Here is a 26,224-nt window from a genome sequence, read left to right as displayed (position 1 = left end):
ATTTGCAAAGAGAATAGAGCAAAATATGACGAGAGAGAGAGAGAGAGAGCCAGCCAGCCAGCCAGCCAGCCAGCCAGCCAGCCAGCCAGGGGCTGAGTCCTGGCGACCACTGAGGAAGAAGGCCTCGATCCCCTGCTCTCCCCGCACCTCCCCACCCACCGTCTCTCACTCCTCATCTCTGACTCCGGCTCCCGGATCCCACGTACGCTTGTGAGCTTCTCCCTCCTGATAGGGAAATAATATATAAAACTCTGGGGGTGGCCTTCATCTCCCTGCCTGTTAGGAGATGACAAAAAAAATAGAGAGTTTGCTGAATTGGATGACATTTGAGTCTTTCTTAGAGACTAGCTGCTGTCAACAATAAGGGGAAAAAAAAAGTATATATATTTAAATGCAAACTTCTTTTGTAGTGTTTTATCCGAACCTGCAAATCATTGGATTAAAGTTGTTTTTCCCCGAAAAAAATATGACTTGCTTGCGAACAAAGTGATAGATCATTTGAAGAGGAGTAAAAAGTCCTCTGGACTCCTCATGCAGTCCACATATGTTTTTTTTAATATATCTTGGTAACAAGTGCATCTTTGTATTAGTGAACTACAACAAAACCAATAACTTTTCTTATCGCTATGAAGAGGAAATATTATTGATGTCTGACAAAAAAGGGCTTGACCATCACCATTATTATTATTATTATTCCAAGGATTAAGCAGCTTCGTTATATCACAGTCTTTACAGCAGAGTGGGCTTAACTGACCACGTTAAGGCACAGAACTTGCAGTAAAACAAATCTATTGTTCATTAACACAATGTTTACCAACTATGTCTATTTACATGTGAGTTACAATGCTTTAAATACACAATCCAAAAAAGGTTTTACAGCATATATTAAAAATATTGACATTGACAATATAGTATTTCGAGCGCTAGTGAAAGTTCAACTGTGTTCCACCAAGTAGAAGACCTCACATCTTTAAAGGGTGAGGGTGGTTTCAGTAGTATTTGCACTGGTCTCGGGCTCCGGTCGGGATTCCCAGTCCCTTCAGTAGCGCCGTCCCAGTGCTTCAGGCCTGGTAAAGGGGCACCACCCTGCTGATGCTCTGCCTGCAGATGGGGCAGGTGGGCTGGGGCAGCGCCTGGTAGCAGCTAAAGCAGCAGCACACATGTCCGCAGTCCAGCAGAACGCAGCTACGCGGCCGGCCAAGGCAGATCACGCAGGCGTTCTCCAGAGGCACCTCCGACTCGTCTTGGGACTGCCGGGCACCCCCGCCCCCGCCCTGGCCACCTGCACCTCCTCCCCCTCCCCCTCTTGACTCGCTGGCGGCCGCCATCATCTCAAAGTCCCTCCTGAGCCGGTCCTGCTCCCGCCGCCGTCTCAGCTTGCGGTAGTAGCTCCTGGCCACCCAAACCAGCACGGCGACGCCGGCCAGCGCGAAGACGGAGCCAAGGACCTGCCACACAACCGCCTGGCTCTCTTGCTCGATGCGCAGCGTCTCAAAGTCCGATGTGGTCAGGAAGTACTCCGAGCCATCAGTCGGGGGGCGCAGCTTCAGGGTCCGGTCCGTGTCCAGGATCAATTCGCCGACGCCTGTCAACATTGCACCAACCTAGAGAGCAGGGGAAAGATAGTACATTAGGTCCAAATCATCAATTTCAAGAGCTGTTGGTTCAAGAGATACAGAAAGAGATTTAAATAGACATATCTTGGATCTTGGATTAATGAAGCAGTGATTCCCAACCTAGCCAGAGATCCCAGGTGCGTCGCAAGGCCTTTCCTAACAGTCAAACATTGGCCAACTGACCTTGAGCATCTCCTCCGTCTCCAGCTGGCCTTTAGGCTTCTCCCCGCTCAGGTACTGGCCAATGATGTCGGTGAAGCCGTAGGTGGCCTGGTGGAACTTCTCATGGATGATCTCCATGTTCAAGCCGGACGCCTCCAGCGGACCCAGCACTCGCACCGCGGCGGCGTCCGAGCCCACCAGGCTAAAGGGCACCGTGTTGACCCTCTGGTGCAGCACGCGCTCGCTGTCCGTCCTGGGCGAGGGAGCGGCAAACGGGACAACGAGTGAGCAGGGACGGCGACGATACCAATGCGAGTACTCGCTTTTGGCTACTTGCTGGTACATAAATAATGGCATGAACAAAATCGGAGGTGCCTGATAACACCTCAAAAGTGCCCTTATTTTTCTACATGACAGACGGGCCTCGGCGTGACTCTGCTCACCAAGCTCTGGCCAAGCTGTTCCACACCAGCTTGTGTTCCCTCAGGATGAGCTTGTGCACCACACCAACACTTCCCTCCTGAAACTGACTCCTCAGAGGTTCCTTCACTGGTTGCACCATCCCTAGATCAAGCACAGGTGACGGAATAAGAGAGGGATGTAAGAGAATGTTTTCAACGGAACAGGAAATGACGTTGCATTATACGCCGATCAGCCACAACATTAAAAGCACCTGCCTAATATTGTGTAGCTCCCCCTCGTGCTGCCAAAACAGCTCTGACCCTTTGAGGCATGGGCTCCACAAGACCTCTGAAGGTGTCCTGTGGTATCTGGCACCAAGAAGTTAGCAGCAGATCCTTTAAGTCCTGGACGTTGTGAGGTGGGGCCTCCACGGATCAGGCTTGTTGTTCCAGCATCCCACAGATGCTAGTTCTGGGGAATTTGGGGGCCAAGTCAACACCTTGAACTCTTTGTAATGTTCCTCAAATCATTCCTGAACATTTTTTGCAGAGTGGCAGAGCACATTATCCTGCTGAAAGAGGCCACTGCCATCAGGGAATACCATTAGCATGAAGGGGTGTACTTGGTCTGCACCAATGTTTAACATCCACATGAATGCCAGGACCCAAGGTTTCTCAACAGAACATTGACCAGATCCTCACACTGCCTCTGCCGGCTTGCCTTCTTCCCAAAGTGCATCCTGGTGCCATCTCTTCCCCAGATAAACTGTACACACGCACCGGCCATCCACATGATGTAAAAGAAAACGTAGCAGTAGCTCTTCGGTGGAATCGGACTAGACGGGCTAGACTTCACTCCCCACGTGCATCAATGAGCCTTAGGCACCCATGATCCTGTTGCCGGTTCACCGGTTGTCCTTCCTTGGGCGACTTTTGCTAGGCACTAACCATTGCATACCGGGAACACCCCACAAGACCTGCGGTTTTGGAGATGCTCTGACGCAGCCGTCTAGCGATCACAATTTGGCCCTTGTTAAAGTCGCTCAGATCCTTATGCTTTCCCATTTTTCCTGCTTCCAACAATCAACTTCACTAACTGACTGTTCACTTGCTGCCTAATATATCCCACCCTTTGACAGGTGCCACTGCTTTTAATGTTGTGGCTGATCGATGTATATGGCAAATCATTTGAGCTGATTACCTTCTATGACGACATACTGCAGACACTTCCCCGGAGTAGAATTTAAAATGTCTGTGAGTTTTCCATCTAAGGCCAATTGTGGAGCATCCTGAAAAACACAGAAAATAGATCATGTATAGCAGGCAGCACTTTGGGGCTTTCATAGTATAATCTGGTAAGTATGACTTAATGGTCTTATTTTGACTGGCTACATTTTTGTATGATATTTTTATGTGTGGCATTTTTCTGCAGGTGATTTTTGCAGGTTGTTTTTTTTTGCCTAATTTAACCTAATATTCTCAAAGATGCTTATTTTGGCAGAGAAATGCAAAGTGTGAATCACCAAATAATTTACTTCTGTCAAAATTATTCAAGTTGTGTGGTGGAATGTGGAAGTGTAAATCAGCCTTGTTCAATATGTGGAGCTTTTCCTTTCCAGATTTGGATTTTCTACCTGGTATGATTACTATATACTATACAATGATACATGCAGCCAATGCAAAGTTGTACACAAATTAACTGTATGGTTTAAATGTTAGATCAACCACTTACATTTAGTTTGTCCACTGTCTTCCTCTTCTTTCTGTAGACGTAGAAGAACATACCAGAGATGGCGAAGCTAGTTCCCAGAAACAGCGCCTGGACAGTTCTCACGGGGAACTCCTCCATCTCCCTGCTGTCTGCTCCACCTGCACAGGACCTGGTGGAAAGACACGCTCGGCGATGGAGAACCACATTACACACGTCTTCGTCTATTTACAAAATCTACAAAGGATCTTTAGTCTGAGTGATTTTTTTTTTTTTTTGTTTGTTCCTGTTTGAGGATCCATGGACATCCTGCTCGGGTGTCGGTCGCTGGGTGTCGATCGTTTCGACACGCAGCCAAACTCGGACGTGTTTTTGAAGTACAAACAAGTGATCCAAAAATGAGCACAACATCCGTCATGCTAACCCGGTGAGCCGCCTGACTAGCTAGCAAGCAGGTGAAATGCTAGGACAGGATTTAACACGTTTATTCATGCCGCCGCGTAGTAAACTTGCATAGAGCGTGTATTTGTTCCGCGTTCTGGAGTGTGTTCGTCTTTTCTTTTTCGTTCATTTTTTTTATGACGGGACCGACTTGTTTACCTTGTCAGAAGAACAGTCTCTTCGGTCGCTCCTTTTTTCTTTTTAAAGATGCGTTCAGCGGAAACTCGGAAATCGTTCATTCCGAATGGCAAGGCTCCACGTCCGAACCAAATGTGTCCCATTTGCCTCCTTGTTCGGCTTTATGCATTCTGGGTTCTCCAAGGCATGACTGCAGAGCGTGATGCATCCACAATACGGGTTTTTCCAAACAAGAAGCCGCACGAAGGGAATTTTTGGCCACTGCGGACGGCGTGCGCCTCCGCGTTGTTGTGACGTCGGGTCCGTTTTCCTCTGCGCTTTCCCCGAGTTGGAGGTCGGGTCGGGTTTTTTGTTGTTTTTTTCCGAGTTCCGCCGCCGACGGAACGCAGCATCCGGAAGTCCAGCTGCTGCCCAGCGTGACGTGGGCGCCGGGGCCCGCCCGTCAACGCGGGTTCCGGTGGTTCCGGTGGTTCCGCTCCGCTGAAGCCGACATGGCAGGAGCCGCTCGGAGGAAGGGTGCCGGCGCGCAGCCCCAAGCGTGGGCCCGGCTCCGCGCCCTGTGGCAGGAGAAGCACCTGGTGCTGTTCAGGCCGGAGTACACGCCGCTGGTGGCGTCCGTGCTTTGGCTCTTGGAGATCGGGATCAACGTGTGGGTCATACAGAAAGTAGCCTGTAAGTAGCGGCGCCGCTGGTTAGCACGCTAGCCCGGCGTGGGATGCCTTTCAAACGGAGCCCGTGGCTCAATTGCTAGCGTTAGCGGACAAGCTCCTGCCGCCTGTCAGAAAAGTGCGGTTTGCATGGCCAAGTCTGTTTTAGTGCAGGAATACAGCACATGTCATAACTTCCAATTGTCAGAATTACGTTTATATCACCCGCTTATATTCCCCCATGTGCAGATTTGATGTATATTTATGCAAACTTGCACAAGTCCTACTTTTGTCAGAATTTCAACTGTTTATACTAAAGGCTTTGGGTAAATGTTTTGCTTTATTGCATTTTTTTTTCTATTTTCTTTTTTTAATTATACATGATCATTTCTATCTTAAGTTCGTCTTTCTGGTACTCTGGTTATTTCACAAGTTATTGTATAGGATCTTTTATTTTTGCACATGGCCTTTTATCTTTTTATTTTGTGTTGATTTTCTGTTATTTTGAGGTTATATCTGTTTATCATTCGGTTAAGAATGTATTGGGATATCTGATTGTGTACAGTTAACTGTTTCTTTTACATTTATTTCCATACATTGCCCTTTCTTTTTTTATATTTTCATTGCATTGCTTTATTATTATTTGACCTACTGTTTTGATGTGAACCGCTGAGGCTATTGCAATTTCCCTTCGGGGTTGAATAAAGTAGCTATCTCTCTATCTGACTAATAATCTTCTACATTATATAATTCTGTGCATAATTGTTGCGTAAGATTCATTTTATATCAATTCCGCCTGTCATAATAAGCATATTTGTTGTCCTCCAGACACAGAGATCGACTGGAAAGCTTACATGGACGAGGTGGAGGGCGTGATCAACGGAACCTACGACTACACCCAGCTGAAAGGAGACACAGGCCCCTTGGTGTGAGTTCCCCATGTGAAGTCTACATTCCCATGGATCTACCATTCTGATTCCGACTCGGCTGGTCTACGGTAGTTTTAGTTTAGTTTAGTTAAGTGTTTTTAACTCTCCACTCGCTGTTTCAGCTACCCGGCTGGCTTCGTCTACATCTTCACAGCTCTGTACTACATAACAAACCACGGCGCCAACGTCCGCCTGGGTCAGTACATTTTTGCTGTCTTCTACCTCGTCACCCTGCTGCTCGTCTTCAGGATATACCATCGTACTAAAAAGGTCAGACTTAATTTCTAGTATCGACAATGTGTTTTTTTAAGATTCAGAATCTATTATATATTTATTTATTTTGGGTGTCATGATAGTAAAATTCAAGACTCCATTGAAATTAGAAAATAACTTGCTTATTAGGGGTCTAGCCCACAGGGCTGGAACTAGAGATGCGCTGATCCTCTCATTTTTTTGTTCTGATTCGGAACAAGGATTTTCAGCGAATGCACTCATGGAAGAGCTTGTTACGAAAAAGAATACAAAATCCCCCACATGGGATTATTTTGGTGTGAAACAGGATGCAACCAGCAAGCCGAGGGACGTATCTGTAGTTTTTAATCTTCATCCGGTGATTCTTTTCAGTGTGCGCTGCCGGTATGGAACTTCTCCTAACAACTCCCAGTAGCTCTATGGCGGCACATATTAAATGGCTGCTTCGATCAGTGACGGTTTGCCCAACTCCAATTACCAGTTCCTATTTGTGCACACTTTGAATTGCGCTTTACAGGTTAACTTTTTGCCGAAATCTCGAGGAAGCAGACCATGGAAGGGAATTTGGATCAGCAACGTCAGTCCAATATCCTATGAGTGAATGACGTCGGTATCGCCACCTGATACCGATATTTTATTTGATCGGTCCCATCTCTACCTGGAACCCTATTGTTTTTTGTTCAGATTTTTATTATTATTTTTCTCCTAGGCATTTTGCCAGCTGAAAGTGCCTGGCGCACAGCAACCACCCGAATCAAGAATCAAGCGTCTTTTAAGTTGGGGCAGCCAAGACATTTTGTGGTCCAAGTTTGAACTACATTGATCTATATTTGGAGCAGAAATTAGTGAAAAAAACATTTTCCTGAAGGAAGCTGAGTTTACGCACCGGAAGTACGTTGTGGTGGTGCGGGACGCTTTGTGACATCATCCAATTCGTTATATCAGCACAGTGCGCTGCGCTCTCGACTCCATTGCTGTGCTCTGCACAGGAGCTGCCCCTGGTCAAGATGAGACAGCAGGAACTGATGCTGCGTTTCATCGGAACTCGGGAAATTGTGATTTGTCTCGATAGGAAGTGATGCTGCGTTTCACAGGAACTCAGAAAACTGTAATTTGTTACTAACACGACTAATGTGGATTCCCGCGCATTGCTGCCTGCAGCTATATTTATTATTATTATTATTATAATGTATATCTTGACTCGATATTCTTTCTTGGTTCCAGGTTCCTCCCTATGTGTTCTTTTTCGTATGCTGCGCCTCGTACCGAATCCACTCCATCTTCGTGCTCCGCCTTTTCAACGATCCGGTGGCCATGATGCTGCTGTTCGGGGCGGTCAACCTCTTCCTGGACGGACACTGGACCCTGGGCTGTGGCCTTTACAGGCAAGTGTCACGTCCTACAAGCCTAGTGCGATACATTCCCACTCCGTGGCACTGTCGATTAGCCCAAGTGATCTCTAAATAGTGAAATTTTGTCCTTATCTTTTTTACTAACCAATGCTTTTCTTTTTTGATTCAAATATGTGGTTAAAATTACACCAGTACCTCCCTCTTGTTCTAACAGTTTAGCAGTATCTGTGAAGATGAATGTGCTGCTATTTGCACCCGGGCTTCTCTTCCTCCTCCTGTTTGAGTTTGGCTTAATCAAGACCATCCCCAAACTTTTGCTCTGTGCAGCCTTACAGGTTTTTTTTTGTTTTTTTTAATCCTTTCTTCACCCAAAAATGTTCAGTTTTCGGGCAAATTCAGATGAATCTGCTCTGCTAAAACCCGTGGAAACCTACCCACGCCCCGTCTCCCGCTCCGCACCCCGCAGCTGCTGCTCGGCCTGCCTTTCCTGGCGGAGAACCCCGTCGGCTACCTGAGCCAGGCCTTCGATCTGGGCCGTCAGTTCCTCTTCAAGTGGACGGTGAATTGGCGCTTCCTGCCGGAGTCGATCTTCCTGAGTCGCTACTTCCACCTGTTGCTGCTTAGCGCCCAACTGCTGACCTTGCTCCTCTTCGCACTCCGCCACTGGAAGAGGTGAGGCAGACCGGGGCAAAAAGCCTCCTGGCTGTTCATAAATAGAAATAAAATGTGTATAATCACTATTCTGAACATGAAGATGACATTTAATCAATTTTTTAACCCCTTCTAGGCCAGGAGAAAGCATTTTTGAACTCCTGAAGGAACCATGCAAGAGGAAAACCCCTCCGCAGAAGCAGACTGTTGATCATATCCTTTCTTCCCTTTGAGTCTGTCGTATAAGGTACAGTTTGTGAATCTTATTTGGAAAAAAAAATTGCTTTTCACCCACACCATAGAACAAATTCTGCGTCACAATTCACAAACATGCAAATAAAATAAATACAAATGAGGTCCATATTCAGATGGATAGTCTTTTTCATTTTTATCTTTCATTTTGTTTTATTATTTTATTACTATTTATTTGATCTTTTTATTTATATTAATTTATCCATCTATTTCTGTTTCTCCATCCATCTATAACTCGTACTAACTAACTTGTGTGGAACCTTAACGGATAGCCACAGATCGTGCTGATACTTTTTGCCTCCAATTTCATCGGGATGTGCTTCAGCCGCTCTCTGCACTACCAGTTCTACGTCTGGTATTTCCACACGCTACCGTACCTGCTCTGGAGCGGAGGAGTCAAGAAGCTGGCCCACCTGCTGAGGTGAGGGTAAAGCCAGCGCTGGGTTTTAACTTTGGTCTTTGGGGGATAGATTAGGTCTCTTATGTGGTGTTAAATTGATGTATATACTGTGGGTTGTTTGTGCAGGGTACTAATCCTCGGCCTCATTGAGCTTTCGTGGAACACCTATCCGTCCACCAACTACAGCTCGGCAGCGCTCCACGTGTGCCACCTCATCATCCTGCTCTCCCTGTGGCTCGCTCCCCCTCCCGCCTCGGCCGGAGCCCGGGGAGAAGCGAAGGACAAGCGTCAGTGAGGGCGGTGTGGCCCCACTGGACTCGGCTGAAGGGGGGGTCTCCGTCCACTGCTCCACATCTCCACGAGAGGGAGGTCCGTGGGGCAGACCGTCTTAAACGAAGAAGCGACTAGATGCTCATCATCTTGGCTTCACTGTTTAATGTGAAGAGAGGGGAGTCACTGGGTGCAGATAGACAAATAATAATAATAATAATAATAATAATAATAATAACGGTCATCAGTATGTGGCAGCCCTGTGCTGTTCTACACAAGACAGGAGGTGGAGATTAGGGTCTCAGGGTCAATTGGGAATAGCCGATTGAAACAGTGGCGTAAAAGAGGAATTGTGAATGTTTTTTTGCTGTGCTGAAAGATAGCTTGATGAAGAATTTGTGAAATAGGATATAAATCTAAAAGTTCTGCCAATGATTTAGCTGAAGTAAATGTAATCAATTTGTCATCAAAAGCTTTTCTGAATGACTTATATTGATGACTTTTCCATGGAAGGTAGTCTGGGTGGATCCTGTTAGGACTGTTGTATTACATACTGTAAGAATCAATGTACTTGGTAACCTGGACTCCGCAATATAAGCTTAGCATTAAGTGCTTACCTGAGTCAAAGTCTTTCTGTAGCAAAAGGCCAACAAAAAATATCAGTCATGCAATTTTCTGCAAGGACTCGGACTGCAACTAAGCTGTCGACCATCACGGCCTCTTGTGCGTTTTGCGTTTTTACAGAATTCATCCTTAACTTTCAATGTGGCCCAATGCTTGGTCCACAATACATTAGTAAATAGAATGTGAATGGGACGCAGCATATGGAACTATTTGGTATGAAACCAAGATGTCCAGTAACCTTAAGTCACCCAGCAGTCGTTTGTGTATTATTTTTTTTAATGCATGTTTTTGTTACACCTGTTTAAAATGTGTGGTTTGTTTTTATTTTGTGAGACAATAAATTCATTTGTCATCAATCGTTTATTAATCATAGAAACATAAAAATGTCAACACTTTGATTATGAGTCATTCCAGTAATGCATCGCGCTAAGTACTTAAACTGTAAACTAGAATTACCGAATACACTAGGTTTCTTTCATTCATGCATTCATATCATTGCATAAGTCATTTTCTTTTAAAAGGCAACTTGGTTTATGTCAAGTAAAGTTACAAAATATTAACTGTTTAATAGAATTTAGCATTCGATTTCCATTAGCAACATTTTGGCCCTAGGTTATGGCACTATTCTGTCTTGCTTTCAAAATCGACAGTAGTTTTAATGTGCTGGAAATTCCTCCACAAGTTTCAATCGGAGGGGCTAAAAGATAATTCATACACTTTTGCACTAAATTTGGCTAAACTCATCATCCCACAAAAGTATAGCTCACGATCCTTTCCCCCCGATAGATTCTCACATATTGTTTGGATTATAACATAGCATGTTGAGTTTAATGTTCTCATCCCAGTGGCGTAGCAGCAGGAACAGCTGTCTGGCGGCTCCCTTCAGCCCGGCCAGGTCCACCTCCTCTGGCAGCTTCTGACCACGCAGCCAGAAGTCGGCTTTGGCTGCGACCATCTCCCACTCCATGAAGTAGCCGGCGCAGCGGTGCTCTAGCCACGCCAAGGCTACGGCCGTGGCCCAGCTGGAGCTTTCCAGGTCGTCCTGAGCCGTCTGACCGCACCCCTGCAGCTCGGTGGCCACTGGGTCCGCCAGAGAGCCCTCGCAGACGTCCGTCTCCGACCCGCGGCCGCTGTCCGGCTGTCCACTATGGGAGTGGCCGATGGGCAGCTCCAGCGAACCTTCCTCGGAGCTCGGGAAGTCAGGGGGCGAGGTTTTGGGGTCCCGGTCAGACTGACGCCTCCAGTGCAACCTCGCCTCCAGGTTCAGGAGGGTGTCATCCGGAGTGTGGTGGAACGGAGGGGCAGGGGGTCTTACGAGGAAGGTAGATGGCGGAGCAGAGCAGACGTGTTGGCTGGAAGTTGGCTTGCCGGCGGAGGAGACAGAAGCGGGGTTCGGGCATGAGCAGCGGAAGGGTGGGCTAAGGCTCCGGCGGTGAAGGCTGTAGGGGGAGGCCCTCTTCAGGCGGTCCAGGGGGATCTGGATGCAGTTGGAGTAGCTTTCTGTCAGCAAGAAGCCTCCTGACGCCAGCTGCAGGCGCACCTGAGGGGTAACAACGCACACATTTACTCGAATCTGTGGACAAGCGTGCGTTAGAGTCTTTACCCGTCGCGTTGCGCTCACTAGTGGCAGGTAGTCTGATGTTTCACATTCTGCTTGTTTCTCCGTCTCTGCAGACAGACAGTGGGACTTGAGAGGAACCTGCTTTCCTGCTGAAATGGAAGATCTCAGCCGGCCCAGGGGGAACCTGGAAGACAAAACACCGGGTCGTCCACTTCACGTTTCTTGACGACACAATGGCACAATGTCTCGCTCAAGGGCGAGTCTCACCTGGAGCCGAAGAAACTCTCCATCGATTTGCTCTCTACAGAGCGCTGGGAGCGGTTGGACGAGGAACCTGCTACAGGCGGGGGGCTCGCAGGATACGCACTGCCGCCAACATCTGAGGAACGGGAGCAGAAGTAAATACTGAACGATTTTTTCTGAACTATATATTTAATCCGCGTGTAATACCGCAATCAGTTTATGTTGTCTTGCTATGATGCTCTTTCTTAAACAGTCATGGATGCTCTTCCAGCCTTGGTGTATCCAACCCACAATTTTTGAAGTGACCACAAATTTAACTAAATACGTGCGCAATGTAAATCATCACAGAAGTATGACAAGTTATCTGCAAAGTTAAACACCTGGTCATCTTTACTTACTGGAATCCCAGGATGTAAGGCTACAGGGTGAGGTGGGAGTCTCATCCCTGTCTGAGAGATACAGAAACAAAACCAGTTCAATTTGATATTAACAGCTTGATGGTTGAGTCTTGATCCAAAACTCGTCCAAAATAAAACAAATGAATAGGGGAAAAAAACATTGATTGATAAGTGAACCTGTGGAGTTTTCCTCTGGCTCTTCACTGTCTCTGCTGGCACGCCGTCTGCCCAGACCGACAGAATAAGCCCTCTGCCTGCGACTGCCCGACTGGGAGCTTTGCCTGGTCCCCAGACGCTCTCCTGCACACACACACACACACACACACACACACACACACACACACACACACACACACAACCAGTGGTGTAGAACCTGCGTGACCAGAGCCGATCCGTAACCACACCCAGTGATCAACTCAAACTTTTCTATTTGTCTCATTCCCTGCAGCACTGCACCTGCGCTCCTGACGTCCGTGCAGCTGGACAAGCCTTTGCTCACGATGCCGTCGGTAGCAGCGAAGGTAGTGTACATGCAGATGATGTTGCAGCGCTTGCTGGTCTGAATAGCCTTCATCTGGTGGCGCTTTGCTTGGCCTGAGAAAACCGGTATGCTCACGGTTTACAAAAAACAGTCAATTGCCAATCATTCACTCAGAGAGTCCCCCAGTCAAACTCTCTCCACCTCACCGTGTTCAATGTCTTCCTCCTTCTCTGCCATTTTCTCAAAGTCTCTGATCACGCAGCGAGCGGTCAGCTGGTGGATGATCTCCTCCCACGGGACTCCTTTCTTTCCGCCTCCTCCTCCTTCATCACTTCCTGTGGCGCCCTGGTCTTCAGGGGCCCAGAGGTGGCCCAGGTCCACAGTGACCTCCCAGGACACGGGCTTGCCCCCCAGCAGGCCGTGGATGAGGGAGCGGCACTGACCCGGAGGGGGAGTCTCGTGGGGAACGGCGGTGAAAAGATAGTCTGGATCTGTGAAGTTGTCCCAGTCCAGAGGAGAAGCAGGGAACAGCAGCCCACCTGGAAGGAAGGAGGGAGGGAAGGGGTAGGAAAGAGAGAAGGAAGGAAGGAAGGATGGAAGGACAGGGGGAAGGAAGGGAGGAAAGAATGGAGAGTTTTCGGTTTAGGGCCATCTCTACAAACAAAGCCAGGTATAGAGGGGGTTAGGGTTGATGGAACCCTAACTCACTGGAGTCGGTGAGGCTCCGTTGGGACAGCGCTCCTCTGGGGGTGACATGGCTCTCTCCGTCACTTTCCTCCAGCCTCCCTCCCAGGGTTTGGTCGAAGGATACCCTCTCCAGCGCCCTCCGCAGGCGGTGCATGTCCAGCTCCCCCTGGGGGGAAGAGAAGCTCCGTGCCGCCATAGTGGAACGGACCAGCGCTCTTTGTCTCCTGCGAGCCTCCTCCCGTTCTTCACCCAGCCGCCCATTCTGAGTAAAAGAATTGCCAAAACATTAAAAAAAAAAAAAAGGTCCAAATGCTGCAAAAAATTTGTCTTTCATTCTTCATCTATTACCTTTTTGGCACTATTATCAGTGCTTTCCGCTGAGAGGTTCTGCTGAGCCGGCGAGTCTGCCCAGCGGGAAAGGGACGTCCTCTGCTCCACGGGACACATCCTCTCAAGGCCCTGAGGGAGGGAGCCCGTATCCAGCAGGGTGGCTGAGTGGGTGTCAGGGGGGAAGACCCCGCCCATGGACTCAGAGACGGAGGAGGTCTGCGTTCGGCTGTGGGACTGCGTCTGTAGACCCCTCTCACTGCTGAGAGAGCAGTGGGTAAGGACGTACTGCTCCTGGATGTAGGAGCTCTCCTGGATCCTCTTCCTCACGTCACTGGACCAGTCAAAGTCCAAACCTAACGCAGACCCCCCCCCAAAAAAAACCCACTGCTTTAGCCAACTGTTGGGAGATAAGATATGAAGTATGTTAATCATCTGTCCACTTCACATTCACACTGTATCCGTCTGACCTGGGCTGGTGCCTCGCTCTGCCTCTCGGGCGCAGGAGAACTCGGAGGAGATTTCTCTGGAGATCTCTCTCAGCACCTCCTCCAGGTCCGTCGCCTCTGCAGACGTCATCACGGGGAGGAGCTCCAAGGCGGGAGGAGAGAGCTCTTCTTTGGACAAGCCAAACACCGAGCCGGTAGAACCGCGGTGTGCACCCTTGTAGCCCCGTCCATGGGTCTATCGTAGAAAAGGGTTCAATAGGCTCAACGGGACCCACTTCCATACAAGGACACGATGAACTTATTGAACACCTACCTCTGCCTTTTTGCCTTTGAAATACGACATGTCGTACAGAGTGCAGTAGCCAATGAGGCAGTTCCCAGGGTAGAGCGCAGGGATTTCATTGGGCGAGAGGAGAGCCTCCATGTTCTCAGGTAAGTACCAGTCGATCCGCACGTCCGTCAGCACGGGCTCAAAAGCCTTTTTCAGGGCCTTGATTAACTGAGAAGATCAGAGGATATTTTAGAATGACACCGCCAAATATAGACGTTACATCAACTATTAAGAGATGAGCACTGTCAAGCCCACGGCCTCCCAGCGCCGCTAGAGGCCGCTCTTTCCTCATCTGCTGCTCCTCCCTCCGGCAAACTCCACACACACCTGAGACCTATCATCACCATCTTCAACCGCTGTATTTAGCCCCGCCGGCTCGGACCCGTTCCAAGCCGACCGGACCCCTCGTGTCGTCTGTTCTGTGTCTCCAAACAAACCTCCTCCGTTTTCCACTGTCTGCCTACCATCTCTGTGTGGTGCATTTGGGTCCCTCCTAGCCTTGACCGTAACAGAGCACCTAAGACTGCAGTTAATAACTATGTCCACTGAGCGGCAGTGTTGTCACTATTCTCACCTTGGGCTGGAGTCTCTCCTCATCATCGAGGAACTCTGTGGTCCCACCTGTCAGCTTGGCCACACCCAGGAGAAGCCTCCTGCAAGCTCGGGTGCCCAGACCCAGGCCAAAACACCTGTAGATGTATGTATTGAACTTTATATCTATTCATATTTAACAAGTAAACTGAATCATTTCACATCAGACTTCGCCCTGTTTTGTGATCTGTGATTCTGTGCACTGCTTGTTATTCGTGGACCTGGCTTTTTACACTTAATCAGATAGACAGGTACATATCTAGCAGTCCGTAAAACTTGATAACATGGAACGGATTACTTCTGCCTTCTCTGCTGAAGTCCCCGAAGGGAAATTTAGAGGCTGTCAGACAGGCAGACTGTTATTTGGGACACCGAGAGACGTCACAAGCCATTTGGCTAATTAAGCGTCTGAAAAGGGCAGGGGACAGACCGGCAGACGAAAAAGCTCCAGAGTGCTGGCACCGATGCACAACTGTTGGGTGCAGTGGGTGAGGGAGAGTAAGAAACAGAAAAATCATTTAAAAAAAAGGCAAAGGTTTGTGTTAAAATGTACAAACAAAATGGGGTGGACCACCTTTTCCCGCAGTCTAGGGGTCGGAAGACTAGACCGCTCTGTTAATTATTTGGTTTATTTCCATGTTACTGACCGGGAACACCCACTGTAAGCGAGAAATCAGGGTTCAATAAAGCCAGTTTGACTGGGAGAATACTAATGAGGGATAAATGGAGTAAGTGAACATTGCTCACGGGAGCAGTGAGAGCGCTGAGCCGAGACACACTGCGGAGCAGAGCACTTAGTGGGATTACTGGGCGTGACCATCAAGTACCTCAGACCCCTTTTCTCTGTGTTTAGTTCGGTGTTCAGGTTTAAAAAATCTGCCACATCTGTTTCACATATCTATTCAAATTCAAGATTCAAGAGGTTTATTCATCACATACATATACATACTTTCATACATATATGCAGTGAAATGTAATAAATGGAATGTAAATGGAAACTAAGATGTTTGAAAAATAAACGGCGACTGTTCTCAAGGTCCCTCTTCACGCGCTTTGGCTTCGAGCTCAGAGATCGAGGACGACCATCTCCCGTACTGTACCTTGCCCCACACGCGTTTCGGCGCACGAGCTCCAGCACTTTGCCCACGTTGGTGATGGTCCCGTCGGTGACAACGAAGATCTGGCGTGGGGAGGTCCGCTGCGTGGGCTGCTGGTACACCCAGGACAGCGCCCCCAGCAGGTTGGTGCCCCTCATGTCAGCCCTCATCCTCTGGACGTACTCGCACGCCTGCGCGACGGTCACCTGCCATTTTATATTTACGGGGGGAGAAAGAGAGAGAGAGAGATGGGAGTATACCTTAAAATAAAGGGTCCCTCACGGCAGTGGGTGAACATCCCATAACAACACCTGTCCAATTATATTCCACCGCTTGAGCAAACAAGTGTTGACAAGATGGACGCCACGTTTCACCACATTTGATATCAGATGCCCCGATTGTCCAAAGGAGATTTTAATCCATCCCTGTCTAATAAAGCCAGAGTAAACATAAACTGCTGCTGACACCTGTCTTAAAGCTGCCAGCTGTGGGGGAGAGAGGGAGGGAGGAAGGATGGATGGCCGATCTCCTGCCGTAGTTAAAATGCATGAAAGGTCACCATATGGTCCGCTGTACGTGTAAAGGCCGTCTGTCCTTGGAGACCCCGGGTCCGGCTAGAACCCGATACTCTGCTACTAAGGCAACCCAAGGACCCGAGCGCTCGGCCGATTAGCGAGGGGGAGATTGAGTAGAACGGAACACAAAGTCCTGCGCTCATCCAAGGATATCCGATTTCAGAAAAGATTATTTAAACAAAAAAATGCAGTGCGGCATGTACGAGGAGGGCTTTGCAACCTTGCACGCGCAATCGATGTCATTACATGCTTTGATTTTGGGGGGAAAAAAAAACATCTCCAGCAGTTCAAAGGACAGTAAATATTCAAATGACAGTGTCAGACCCACGTCGGTGCAGAGCTCGCTGGAGGTGAACAGGGCCTTAATGGTGGTGCCGAACCCCACGACGTTGAGCATGGTGCCGGGCGGGAGGCTCTTCAAGGCCAGGATCATGGCTTCCTGTCGTAAAACAGAACCGAGTTGACAGGATGGGAGTCACGTTGATTTGTTTCAGAAACGTGTTCAGATCCCATTTTCCCCAAAGCTGTAATATCGAGAGAGTTGGAATCACCTTATCTTTCCAGCAGTCAAACTTGGACGCTGTAGCCCCCGACAGCTCACGATGGATGTTTCGTACGGGGCCAAAAATGTATTTTCAGAACGGCCGAAAGTCGTTGCGGCGGCTCACCTTCACTCGGTGAATGTTGGAGCCGCTCATGCTGCCGCTGCGGTCGATGAGGAACAGCAGCTCCCTGGTGGCTTTGTGCAGCTCGGGGGGCTCTCGCAACAGGTTGGGGCAGAAGTTGAGCATCAGCACCGGGCAGCTCATGATGTCCTTGTGGTAGCGCTTTCTCACAAACTCCGACTGCGAAAGGAAGCGGAAAGAGCAGGAAGCGGGGACGTCCACTTTGCCGATGAGCCGCTCCGGGAGCAAGGGGCCGAGAACATTGGCTTCTTCCGGAAATTCAAAAGAAAAATAGGAACTGAGGGGAAAAAGGTAAGGATGCACTCACGTTCTTCTCTGGGTCGGAGTCCTTGCGGGCGCATCGAATGAAGTCGCGGCGTGAGCAGATCTGCTTCTCGTACTGGCTAAAGGAGAGCCTGCCTCTCTCCAAGATGACCAACGGGCTGTGGGGCTCTTTGGCAGGGGTGAGGGTTTTGGGTTGGAAAGGACACTCCGTCACCAAACACAGGAACGCAAGAGGAAGTCAAGCGAGAAAACATTTGGTTGACAACGGTCCCTCACCGCTGAGGTGCAGAATAACCTCGATGTGTCTGTCGTAGGGATGCTCTTGTGCGAGAGTGATGTAGGTGGCGGACGCGCTTTGGGCGCTCGGGTCTGCATCGGCCCTCAGAGCGTGTGTCGGGCTCTCCAGTCCTGGGGAAAAAGATTGATCGGTATCGGTTGATACTTAGGCTCTGTATTTTGGGAACATGCAGGCTTAATCGACGACTTCTTAAAACGACAGCATGGAAACGTTGGTCCGAGTACCGGCCAGTAGGCAGGCCCCTCGGACCAGCAGCTGGAAGTTGAGTTCGTAGGGAGCCAGACTGGCCGCCGGTCTGGTGAAGATGGCGTGGGCGCACTGCTGTTCTGCCCCCAGGACGCGCTCCTGCTTGCCCGAGGTAGCACCGAAGCAACTGGTCGGTCAGCAGAGAGCAGAGGAGATCTTGTTGACAGCCAGTGTCTATTATTGATCATAGACCAATAAAAGGAAAAACAGTCACATAGTACTTAAAGCTGTAAAATATCGTCACTTACCCCATGTCTTCAGATTTGCCGCCATTTTCGCTCTTGCTGGGCGCCAGCTGACCGTTGACGATCGGGGTGAGCAGTGTGGGGTACACAATGCGGATAGCTCCGTTTTCCAACGTGTGGAGCTCCAGGGTGGTGCTGATGATGATGGACACTACTTCCATGGGGCCGATGATGCCCGTGCCCATGATGAAGGTGGTCCTCTCCAGGTCCTCGTCCAAGATGAGATGCCCTGTAGAAGAATATATATATATATATATATATATATATATATATATATTTTTTTTTTTTTTTTTTTTTTTTTTTTTATAGGATTTTCAGTTTTACAGACAGATGACAGAGTCACAGAAAACAATTTCAACCTCCCTCCAGAAAATAAATAAACTAATAGATGAAAACTCAGGTTTGCAGAAAGATTACAGTGTGTCAAAAATAAACTGGTTGAACTGTCTCTCTGGTGTTGTCCGATGTATGAAACAGATATTTCCCTGTGTCCTCTTCAACCCAAGGTATCTGATGGAAGATGTCTACAGTTGATATATGCATGTACTGGGTGGAAGCCATTTGGACAAACAGGCACGCTGCCAAATCCATTCTACCTCCGTCGTTCGTCCTCAAAACTACACCATTACCCTGAATTAAACAGAGAAAGCGCTGAAGAGGACCGGAGCTGTATAGTTGTCAATATTACCTCAATGTTGTTATTACTTAAAAAATGAAAAATATCCATGCAATACGCACTCTAACAGCCATTCAAACAGGAACATTTTGATTATGTGTTTTGGGGGGATTCCTTTATGTTATGGCATTAATTCATTTTGTGAAGACCTGATTGTCATATCATCAATTATTGCTGCCTTTTCTAAAGTATATTTATAAAAGTGAGTGAGGCTGTGTGTCTTTACGGCACCCGTAAAATGTTTAGGCTGATCAGTAATTGCCAGGGTGATTTCACGAAGAGTGGCGAAATCAAATTTGTGAAGTGGTATTACGCAATTCATAAATAAACCAAGAAGCGAACGCATAAAACAAGCATCTGCACGGAAGAGTTCCACAATGGCCGCTGGTTCTGCAGTGTTCAGTGTTGATCCTCACCGTTGGTGCACTTCATGTCCAGGTTGGAGTTCCCGCAGCAGCAGCCCCACTCCGGGCCGCCGACGCCCGCCCCCGGGCAGCAGTCCAGACAGCAGTCCTTCAGCTTCCCCCGGCTCTGGATCTGCACGCCCACCAGCCGGCCGGCGATGACCGCCTCGAAGCCCACCACCACCTCCTTCTCTCCCAGAGGATACACAAAGACCCCTGTATATGCAGGGAAGACAGACAGCGAGACGGAGACTGTTTATACCTTTCGTTGAACAGCGCGGTGCGATCGCCGCGTCCTTGACCGCAACTTGCCTTCCACAGACTCTGTGTCGGCGTTGGCGTAGGTCAGGTCCGTGGTGATGCCCAGGGAGCAGCCATTGGCGCAGGACCGGATGCAGGAGGCCTTGAGCAGCAGCGGTTCCCAGGTGGAGCGGTTCCTCAAGCCCACCATCTTCCCGAGGCTCGGCGGACCTCCGTCGGTCAGTGGGAATGGAACTGAGCAGAATAGAAAACGTTATTTTACAACAAACCTTCAGTGCCAGTGTCAGGTACCAAAAGTGACGAAACATTACAAGCCACTTCTCGATCCCACATTTAGATAGAGAGAGAAACTTTTGCATTTCTTAACCTTTATTTAGCTGTTTGATACTTACATTTATGGCCGGTACCCTCAATACTGCTCTTAGACATGCATCCAGGCTGCCTCCTCCCTCCAGCTCCTTAGCAACCAGCGGTGAGTGTTTGAGTGCAAGGTGTTTGGACAATCATTAACTTACTGAGCAACATTTACTCTCTCCGGCATGGACCATGGATGGATTCCCATATGCAAATCTATCTGGGCTATTTTCTTATCAAATTTTCTCACCTTGCCACAGGATTCATTAGGATATGCGGGATCTACATATAATCAGTTTATATATTTATGGGTTTGTGGACTTATTATTATATTATATTATATTATATTATATTATTTTATATTATATTATTATAGTATTTGTATTATATGGTATTGTTCTTCTTCTTCTTTCGGCTGCTCCCATTAGTGGTCGCCACAGCGGATCATTTATATGGTGTTATTACAGTATAATATATAGGATAAATTAATTTCACAAATTCAAGCTTTCCTTTAACTCAAGAGAATGTATCTCCATTTGTGATTTTGTATATGGAGCAAGGACATTAGTAACACTGTTAATGAGTGACCACTTAATGGTCCTTAAGTGGAACAGGTGTAAAGACCACAGTTACAGCTCAGTGGGCAGTTCATCAGTACAGTGCGTGTGTGTGTGCGTGTGTGAGAGAGAGAGAGGGGGGGGTGTGTGTGTTTGACCCTCTTTGATGGTCCAGGTAATGGTCCTTTCACAACTTCCATCCTAAGTAGATCAACAACCTCCATCTGGTTAACATGCGCTCAGCTCACAACAGGCAAAAAAAAAAGTGAGGTTTGCTCAGGAGGAGGCAACCTAGGGAAACCTACAATCAACGCAGAGGCGGAAAAGAAAACATAAATAATCCCGCAGTGCCCACGTCCATCGCATAGAAAAAAAATGTTTTCAACATAATGAAATAAGTGCGTGCGTGCGCGTGCGCGTGTTTTACTTGTGAATAACAGCATAAATCCTCACTGGATGAAAAGACGCGATTAAATCCACACAGTCATATTGTATCTGGAACTCAGACAAGATGACAAATTGTCATTATATTTAACATCACTGCATAATCAGTGCCTTGCAAATACCAAAATATGCCGGTACTGCCAAAGATGACGGGTCACTTATTATGAGAATAAATAATGAAAGTAGATACAATGCCTTCAATTTAAAAATACACATTTTGCCTGTACCTTTTTTTTTTTTTTTTAATCTACAGTATGCGTAAGAAGAGCAGCCCGGCAGGAGTGCATACTGCAGTCCTCGGTGGCATTTGAGCCTTAGAAATAAATCAATAGAGCCTCTGGTTCACTTACAGTGTGTTCTCTCACTGCAGCGCTGGCGGGTCCTGCTGTGGGTCCGGTGTCTGCATCCACCTGCACTTTGCTTTTGCCAGTTTGCCTCTGATCAGCCCGTTGGAGTTCTTCTGGTGACAAACTCGCTTATCTTTCACTGCCTCCCCCCTTCCTCCCTCTTTCTCCCTCCCTTCCTCCCTCTTTCTCCCCCCCTTCCTCCCTCTTTCTCCCTCCCTTCCTCCCTCTTTCTCCCCCCCTTCCTCCCTCTTTCTCCCCCTCTTCTTCCCTCTCCTATCGCTCTAGTACCCTCGATTGCGATGTATATAACATATAAGTATATGTTATATAGTAATGATATTATTAACATATAATTAAGTTATCATATAATTAATTACACATATTAATATGACTTTTTATTAAAGTACATTTTTATGATCTCTCTAGTTGTTGCTGCTCCGTATGAAAACGATGGAGATTCAAGTCTTAACATTATAGTCAATTTAAATTACATTTTGTACATTATTCATATTGGAAAATGACAACATAGTTTAGTAAAAATATAATTAATAAAATATATTAATGTTTTTTTTTTATTAAAGTGGATTATTTGGTAGTTATTATCCATTGAGAGATCCGGTATTACAAATATAAGGACGGTTGAACAAAACATACAAGTTACAGAGAAATAAAATGAAACGCCAGTTCAATAAAAATAAAAAATATATGAATAAGACACAAAAATAAAAAAGAAAAATAAGAAAGAAAAGAAATAAAGAAATATATAAAATGAATCAAAATAAGTTTTTTGGGGTTTTTTTTTTTTTTTTACCAATGCTGTGTAGCGGGAAAAAGATAATATGCTTTCTTTCTTTTTGTTTTTAAGAATTACCTGTGCTGCCTTTATAACACATTGGGCTTCTAAACGAAAGGGAAGCAAGTAGGGGCGGACTTACAGGTAGTTTGCGCTATGACGCTGCTGCTCCGACCAATTAGGGGCCTGCTCATAAATCATACTTCCGGGCGGAATACGGCGGGTGATGGTGCGTTCCCTCGAGACCGTAACTCGGGAAAACCGAGAACGGACGTCTCCAGTCGGAGTCGCAAATCTGCTCGTCGGGGCGGATCGATCTGGCCTGATTTCAGGACCTTCCCGGGGCTGACTCCGCGGCGACACCCGCGACGCACACCGCGCGCAGCGAACACCGTTCCCGTCGCATGGGGGTTTTTGTTTTTATTCGGAAACACTTCTAACTTCGATCTCAGCCACTCGTTCGCGTCCTGCAGTCGTAACACACGCCACGTGTATAGCTTGTGTTGTGCTCAAGTTTGCTATTCAAACTTAATTTCAGAATAAATCCAAAGTTAAATTCCCCGATCGGAAAAGCAATTTCACACATTTTTTTTTATTTTTATTTTTTTTCTCGGAAGTGGGAAATACCCGACTCGGAATTGCGGATTTCCGAATGTCCATGGAATGCAGCACGAGGCCGTCTGCTTTCCGTCCAGACAATGGGGGACAGCGGCTCCATAATTCATGCACGACGGCTGGACCACAGGGGAAAGTGGTTGATGTGTATCTGGCCGTAGCAAGCCATTGTCTGAAAGCTTCAAGACGGAAAATTAATCAGGGCTCATGAATCCATGCGTTAAAAGCTTACTGGCAAAGCGTAGTTCACTGTTTACATAGCACCTAACATATAAGTGAGAAAAAAAAATACCTAATAATAATAATCATGATCGTCATCATAATAATCATAATAATCATGATAATAAAACCTGTTAAAAAACGCTGTTTGGTAGTTTTAATACCGGGCCATAGTTTAAAGGACAAATCATTGTTTCTTTGTATTTGCTCCTTTCCCGTCTTGTGATTTATAATATGACATAATACTAATTATTTAAATAAATAAATATTTATTGATAGACTGAGTGTCAAACTTTCTGGCGTGGATCTGTAGTTCTGTCCTTATACTTGTTCATTTCTTAGCAGAGTTGAAGAGCAGACCTATGAACACGAATGCCCACACGACCCCATTTTATAAACATATAATCGTCAAACTCTGCAAGTCCAGTGTACACAGAAATATATTATGTCTGTACAAATCGAAATTAAAAAAGTGTTAGTAGGATTAAGGAAATATTGACTCCAACAGGTAATTAAGTGCTGGCCTACAAGAAAATTTGAATCCACACTGGTTTCATATAGTCTGATTTTTAACAATTTAATATTGGTAAACAAAAACAATTTTGAGCTCAAATGTTCAGACGACTGACTTTATTGAGCGTGTGTTAATAAGGCTCAAAAGTAAAAAAAAAAGTATAATGAACATCAGGGCCGTTTATAGCTTTTTGGGGGCCCAATGCAAAATATTGTTTGGGGGCCCCCTAATTTGTGTAACTATTGTGGGGGGGATTCCAAGCCCTCTAAGGTGGTCCTGGGCCACGCATTTAACATTTAAATACATAAATAATAAAAAAAAAACCTCTTAACATCTTTTTTTCACTCAAATTCAAATCAAACATCTGAAGTAATTACAATTTAAACAGCAATTTAAACCTACAGAAAATTATAGTAAATGGGAAATACTGGCGCTCCCCTGCATAGAGTAACTCCTGAAAACGTACTCCTTAATAAAATATTTCAAATGTCAGGAATAACATTTAAAATGTTACAACAAAAAAAAAAAAGAAAAAAGAAAAGAAAAACAACAAATGAAATAAATTTGGCCGTGAAGCCAAAAAGGCTAAAATGGCAGCTTGGGGGCCCCCTGGTGGCTTTGGGGGCCCTATGCAACCTGATCAGCATCGCCGACAGCAGAGAATTCTGGGATTAACGTCAGCGTGTCCCGTCTCCCCCGGTCCGTGTGTGTGTGTGTGTTTGTGAGCGTGTGTGTGTGCGTGTGTGTGTGTGTGTGCGTGTGTGTGTGCGTGCGTGTGTGTGTGCGTGCGTGCGTGTGCGTGTGTGTGTGTGCGCGCGTGTGTTTGAGCGTTAACACCACTCCCCACCCTCCACCCTCCCTGCTCCGCCCAGCGCACCCCGCAGGCCATCGGACCCGTCGCCCCCTCTGCACGCGTGCGGCAGCCTCCACGCACGCATCGGCAGATCCGGTGCCGCCGACCGAGACCCCGGGTCCCCCCGTGATTCTCGTGTCCCGTGTCCCCCACGCTCCAAGCAGCAGGAGGAGCCGGAGGAGAGAGAACCATTTGTGCGCCCTCCCCCCTTCACCGTCCGTCTCCGTGAACGCGTGTCTGCCAGACATCACTGAGCAGGACTCTCGCCACATTTGCTTTTATTTTATTTTTTATTTTTTATTTATATATATATATTTTTTTAATCAAAGAACTAATGGCCTCCGGAAGGTCGTCTGGCGGCAGGCTACTGGTTTCCATGGCAACGGCGTAAACTTTGCTCAGATCGCATCAACTTAGGCCGCGAAGCGACGAGTCACTAAGGCGAACGTAACGCCGCATAAACAGAAACAGGCAGATGTGTATCGAATGCACTGTTGATTTCAGCTGAATGACGATTCCATCATAAACCCGGTGAGATATAGGCAACAGCATTCGTTCATTTTTAAATGGAATAACTTACTTCCGAGTGGAACAGACGTCAAATTCGATTTTTATATTTAGCAATATTTACGACCCACGCTCCTTCGGGTTTATCAACCTAATTGATCAACACTATCTGCATACAAAGTATATACGCTGCCATCTAGTGGAGAAGGGGAAGGTAACAGTAGAAGCTTTTTTGATTTTTATTTATTTGTTATTTTGTTTACGAACGTTTTTTTTTTTTATACGCGCGCTCTACTAATGTGGTGGTGTACTTTATTTTTTGCTGTTGCTATGGATACGGTTAGGCTATGACGTCACAGCCGTGTAGCCGTCTAAAGTTCTCACGGTCACGCGTCACATTTCAGTTGACGCAGCGTCCCCCCCCCCCCCCCCCCCCCCCCCCCCCCCCCCCGGTGAGCCCAGTGCGTTCACCTCTCACCATTTGCACGTGGAAAAGCGACCGAGCTGGAGGTAAGTTTCAGACAATCGGACCTTCAACCGTTTCTAGATTGTCCGTGAGAGCTGTAACGATGCGTGCGATGGATGTACTGGCGTATAGATGTAAAAAGTAGTTGAACTTTATTTGGGTTTATTTATGTTAATACTGAACTATCAACTCGACCAATCGACAGTTGAGAGCGGTTTTTATAATAAGTATACAAGTTATAATATACTATATTAAATTAATAATATACTAGGCTAAATTATAATACTACTAACAATAAGTAATTTATCAGCACCTTTCAAACAGCCCAAGGACACATTCAACGCATTGCTGCAGGGCTACATCACAGTTAAATTGTTGGGATGATGTTAAAGATGATTAGGTTGAAATTCAAATCGTTTAAAAAGATTTATTCGCCACGTACAGCATGTAGTAAAATGCCTTTTTTTTTTTTTTTTTTTTTTTTACTCCCGAGATTGTTCTGGGCATATAGACAAAAATAAAGCAAAATTAATAAGAATAAATAATGGACTACAATTAATAAATAAAATACGAATCTATAAACATAATTTAAAAAATACCAGACCAACAGAAATTATTGTGCAAAATTGTGCAATGTTTGCTGTGCAATTTTTGCAAACTGGGAATAATAATAGATATCAAGGATTATTAAATGTGCAAATATTAAAGCAGTGAGATGTCAAAGTCCTACTTTGTGACATAGCTTGGTGACTTGGGGGAGGAAGCTCTTTCTGACTCTGTTGTGTTCTTGTGGCTGCAGAGGCGTCTGCATGGTGGAGATCCTTAATAAACCTCTTAGCCCCGGTGCCGCACCGCCTGGTGTACAAGTCCTATACGGGGGTGAGTGTCGTCC

At 46.8% G+C, this 26,224-nt stretch overlaps 3 protein-coding genes across 4 annotated transcripts; 1 reads left to right on the top strand and 2 right to left on the bottom strand.

Annotated features, from left to right (window-relative positions):
* Window positions 1-574: 574 nt before the first annotated feature.
* On the bottom strand, window positions 575-4,774 carry mul2 (mitochondrial E3 ubiquitin protein ligase 2). Its single transcript, XM_080010645.1, has 6 exons — window positions 4,488-4,774; window positions 3,912-4,059; window positions 3,381-3,468; window positions 2,222-2,342; window positions 1,800-2,031; window positions 575-1,604 (listed from the first exon to the last, which is right to left on the bottom strand). The coding sequence occupies exons 1-6, from the start codon at window positions 4,607-4,609 to the stop codon at window positions 1,062-1,064; spliced, it is 1,254 nt and encodes a 417-aa protein (XP_079866771.1). The 5' UTR covers window positions 4,610-4,774; the 3' UTR covers window positions 575-1,061.
* On the top strand, window positions 4,070-10,193 carry alg3 (ALG3 alpha-1,3- mannosyltransferase). Of its 2 annotated transcripts, none has more exons than XM_080010644.1 (9): window positions 4,070-4,314; window positions 5,942-6,041; window positions 6,165-6,312; window positions 7,519-7,679; window positions 7,861-7,981; window positions 8,113-8,318; window positions 8,434-8,511; window positions 8,827-8,970; window positions 9,076-10,193. In XM_080010644.1, the coding sequence occupies exons 2-9, from the start codon at window positions 5,968-5,970 to the stop codon at window positions 9,242-9,244; spliced, it is 1,101 nt and encodes a 366-aa protein (XP_079866770.1). In that variant the 5' UTR covers window positions 4,070-4,314; window positions 5,942-5,967; the 3' UTR covers window positions 9,245-10,193. The 2 variants fall into 2 exon arrangements, with proteins under 2 accessions (XP_079866770.1, XP_079866769.1); XM_080010643.1 differs by lacking the exon at window positions 4,070-4,314 and adding an exon at window positions 4,833-5,138.
* Window positions 10,194-10,633: 440 nt separating this feature from the next.
* vwa5b2 (von Willebrand factor A domain containing 5B2) lies at window positions 10,634-19,853 on the bottom strand (the record flags this gene model as incomplete). The annotated part of the gene is made up of 21 exons (XM_080011065.1): window positions 10,634-11,383; window positions 11,465-11,588; window positions 11,672-11,783; window positions 12,046-12,096; window positions 12,223-12,345; window positions 12,502-12,639; window positions 12,733-13,065; window positions 13,235-13,475; window positions 13,562-13,896; window positions 14,011-14,224; window positions 14,303-14,488; window positions 14,895-15,009; window positions 16,012-16,214; window positions 16,912-17,022; window positions 17,252-17,428; window positions 17,577-17,701; window positions 17,810-17,941; window positions 18,056-18,204; window positions 18,326-18,551; window positions 19,415-19,618; window positions 19,715-19,853. 21 exons carry the CDS (start codon window positions 19,851-19,853, stop codon window positions 10,634-10,636), a joined length of 4,188 nt encoding a protein of 1,395 aa, XP_079867191.1.
* Between the last annotated feature and the right edge of the window lie 6,371 nt (window positions 19,854-26,224).

The sequence above is a fragment of the Zeus faber genome, assembly GCF_960531495.2.
Source record: "Zeus faber genome assembly, chromosome: 12".
Lineage (NCBI taxonomy): Eukaryota > Metazoa > Chordata > Actinopteri > Zeiformes > Zeidae > Zeus > Zeus faber.
Note: the sequence above shows the minus strand (reverse complement) of the source record. Positions and strands in the feature narration are given on the sequence as shown.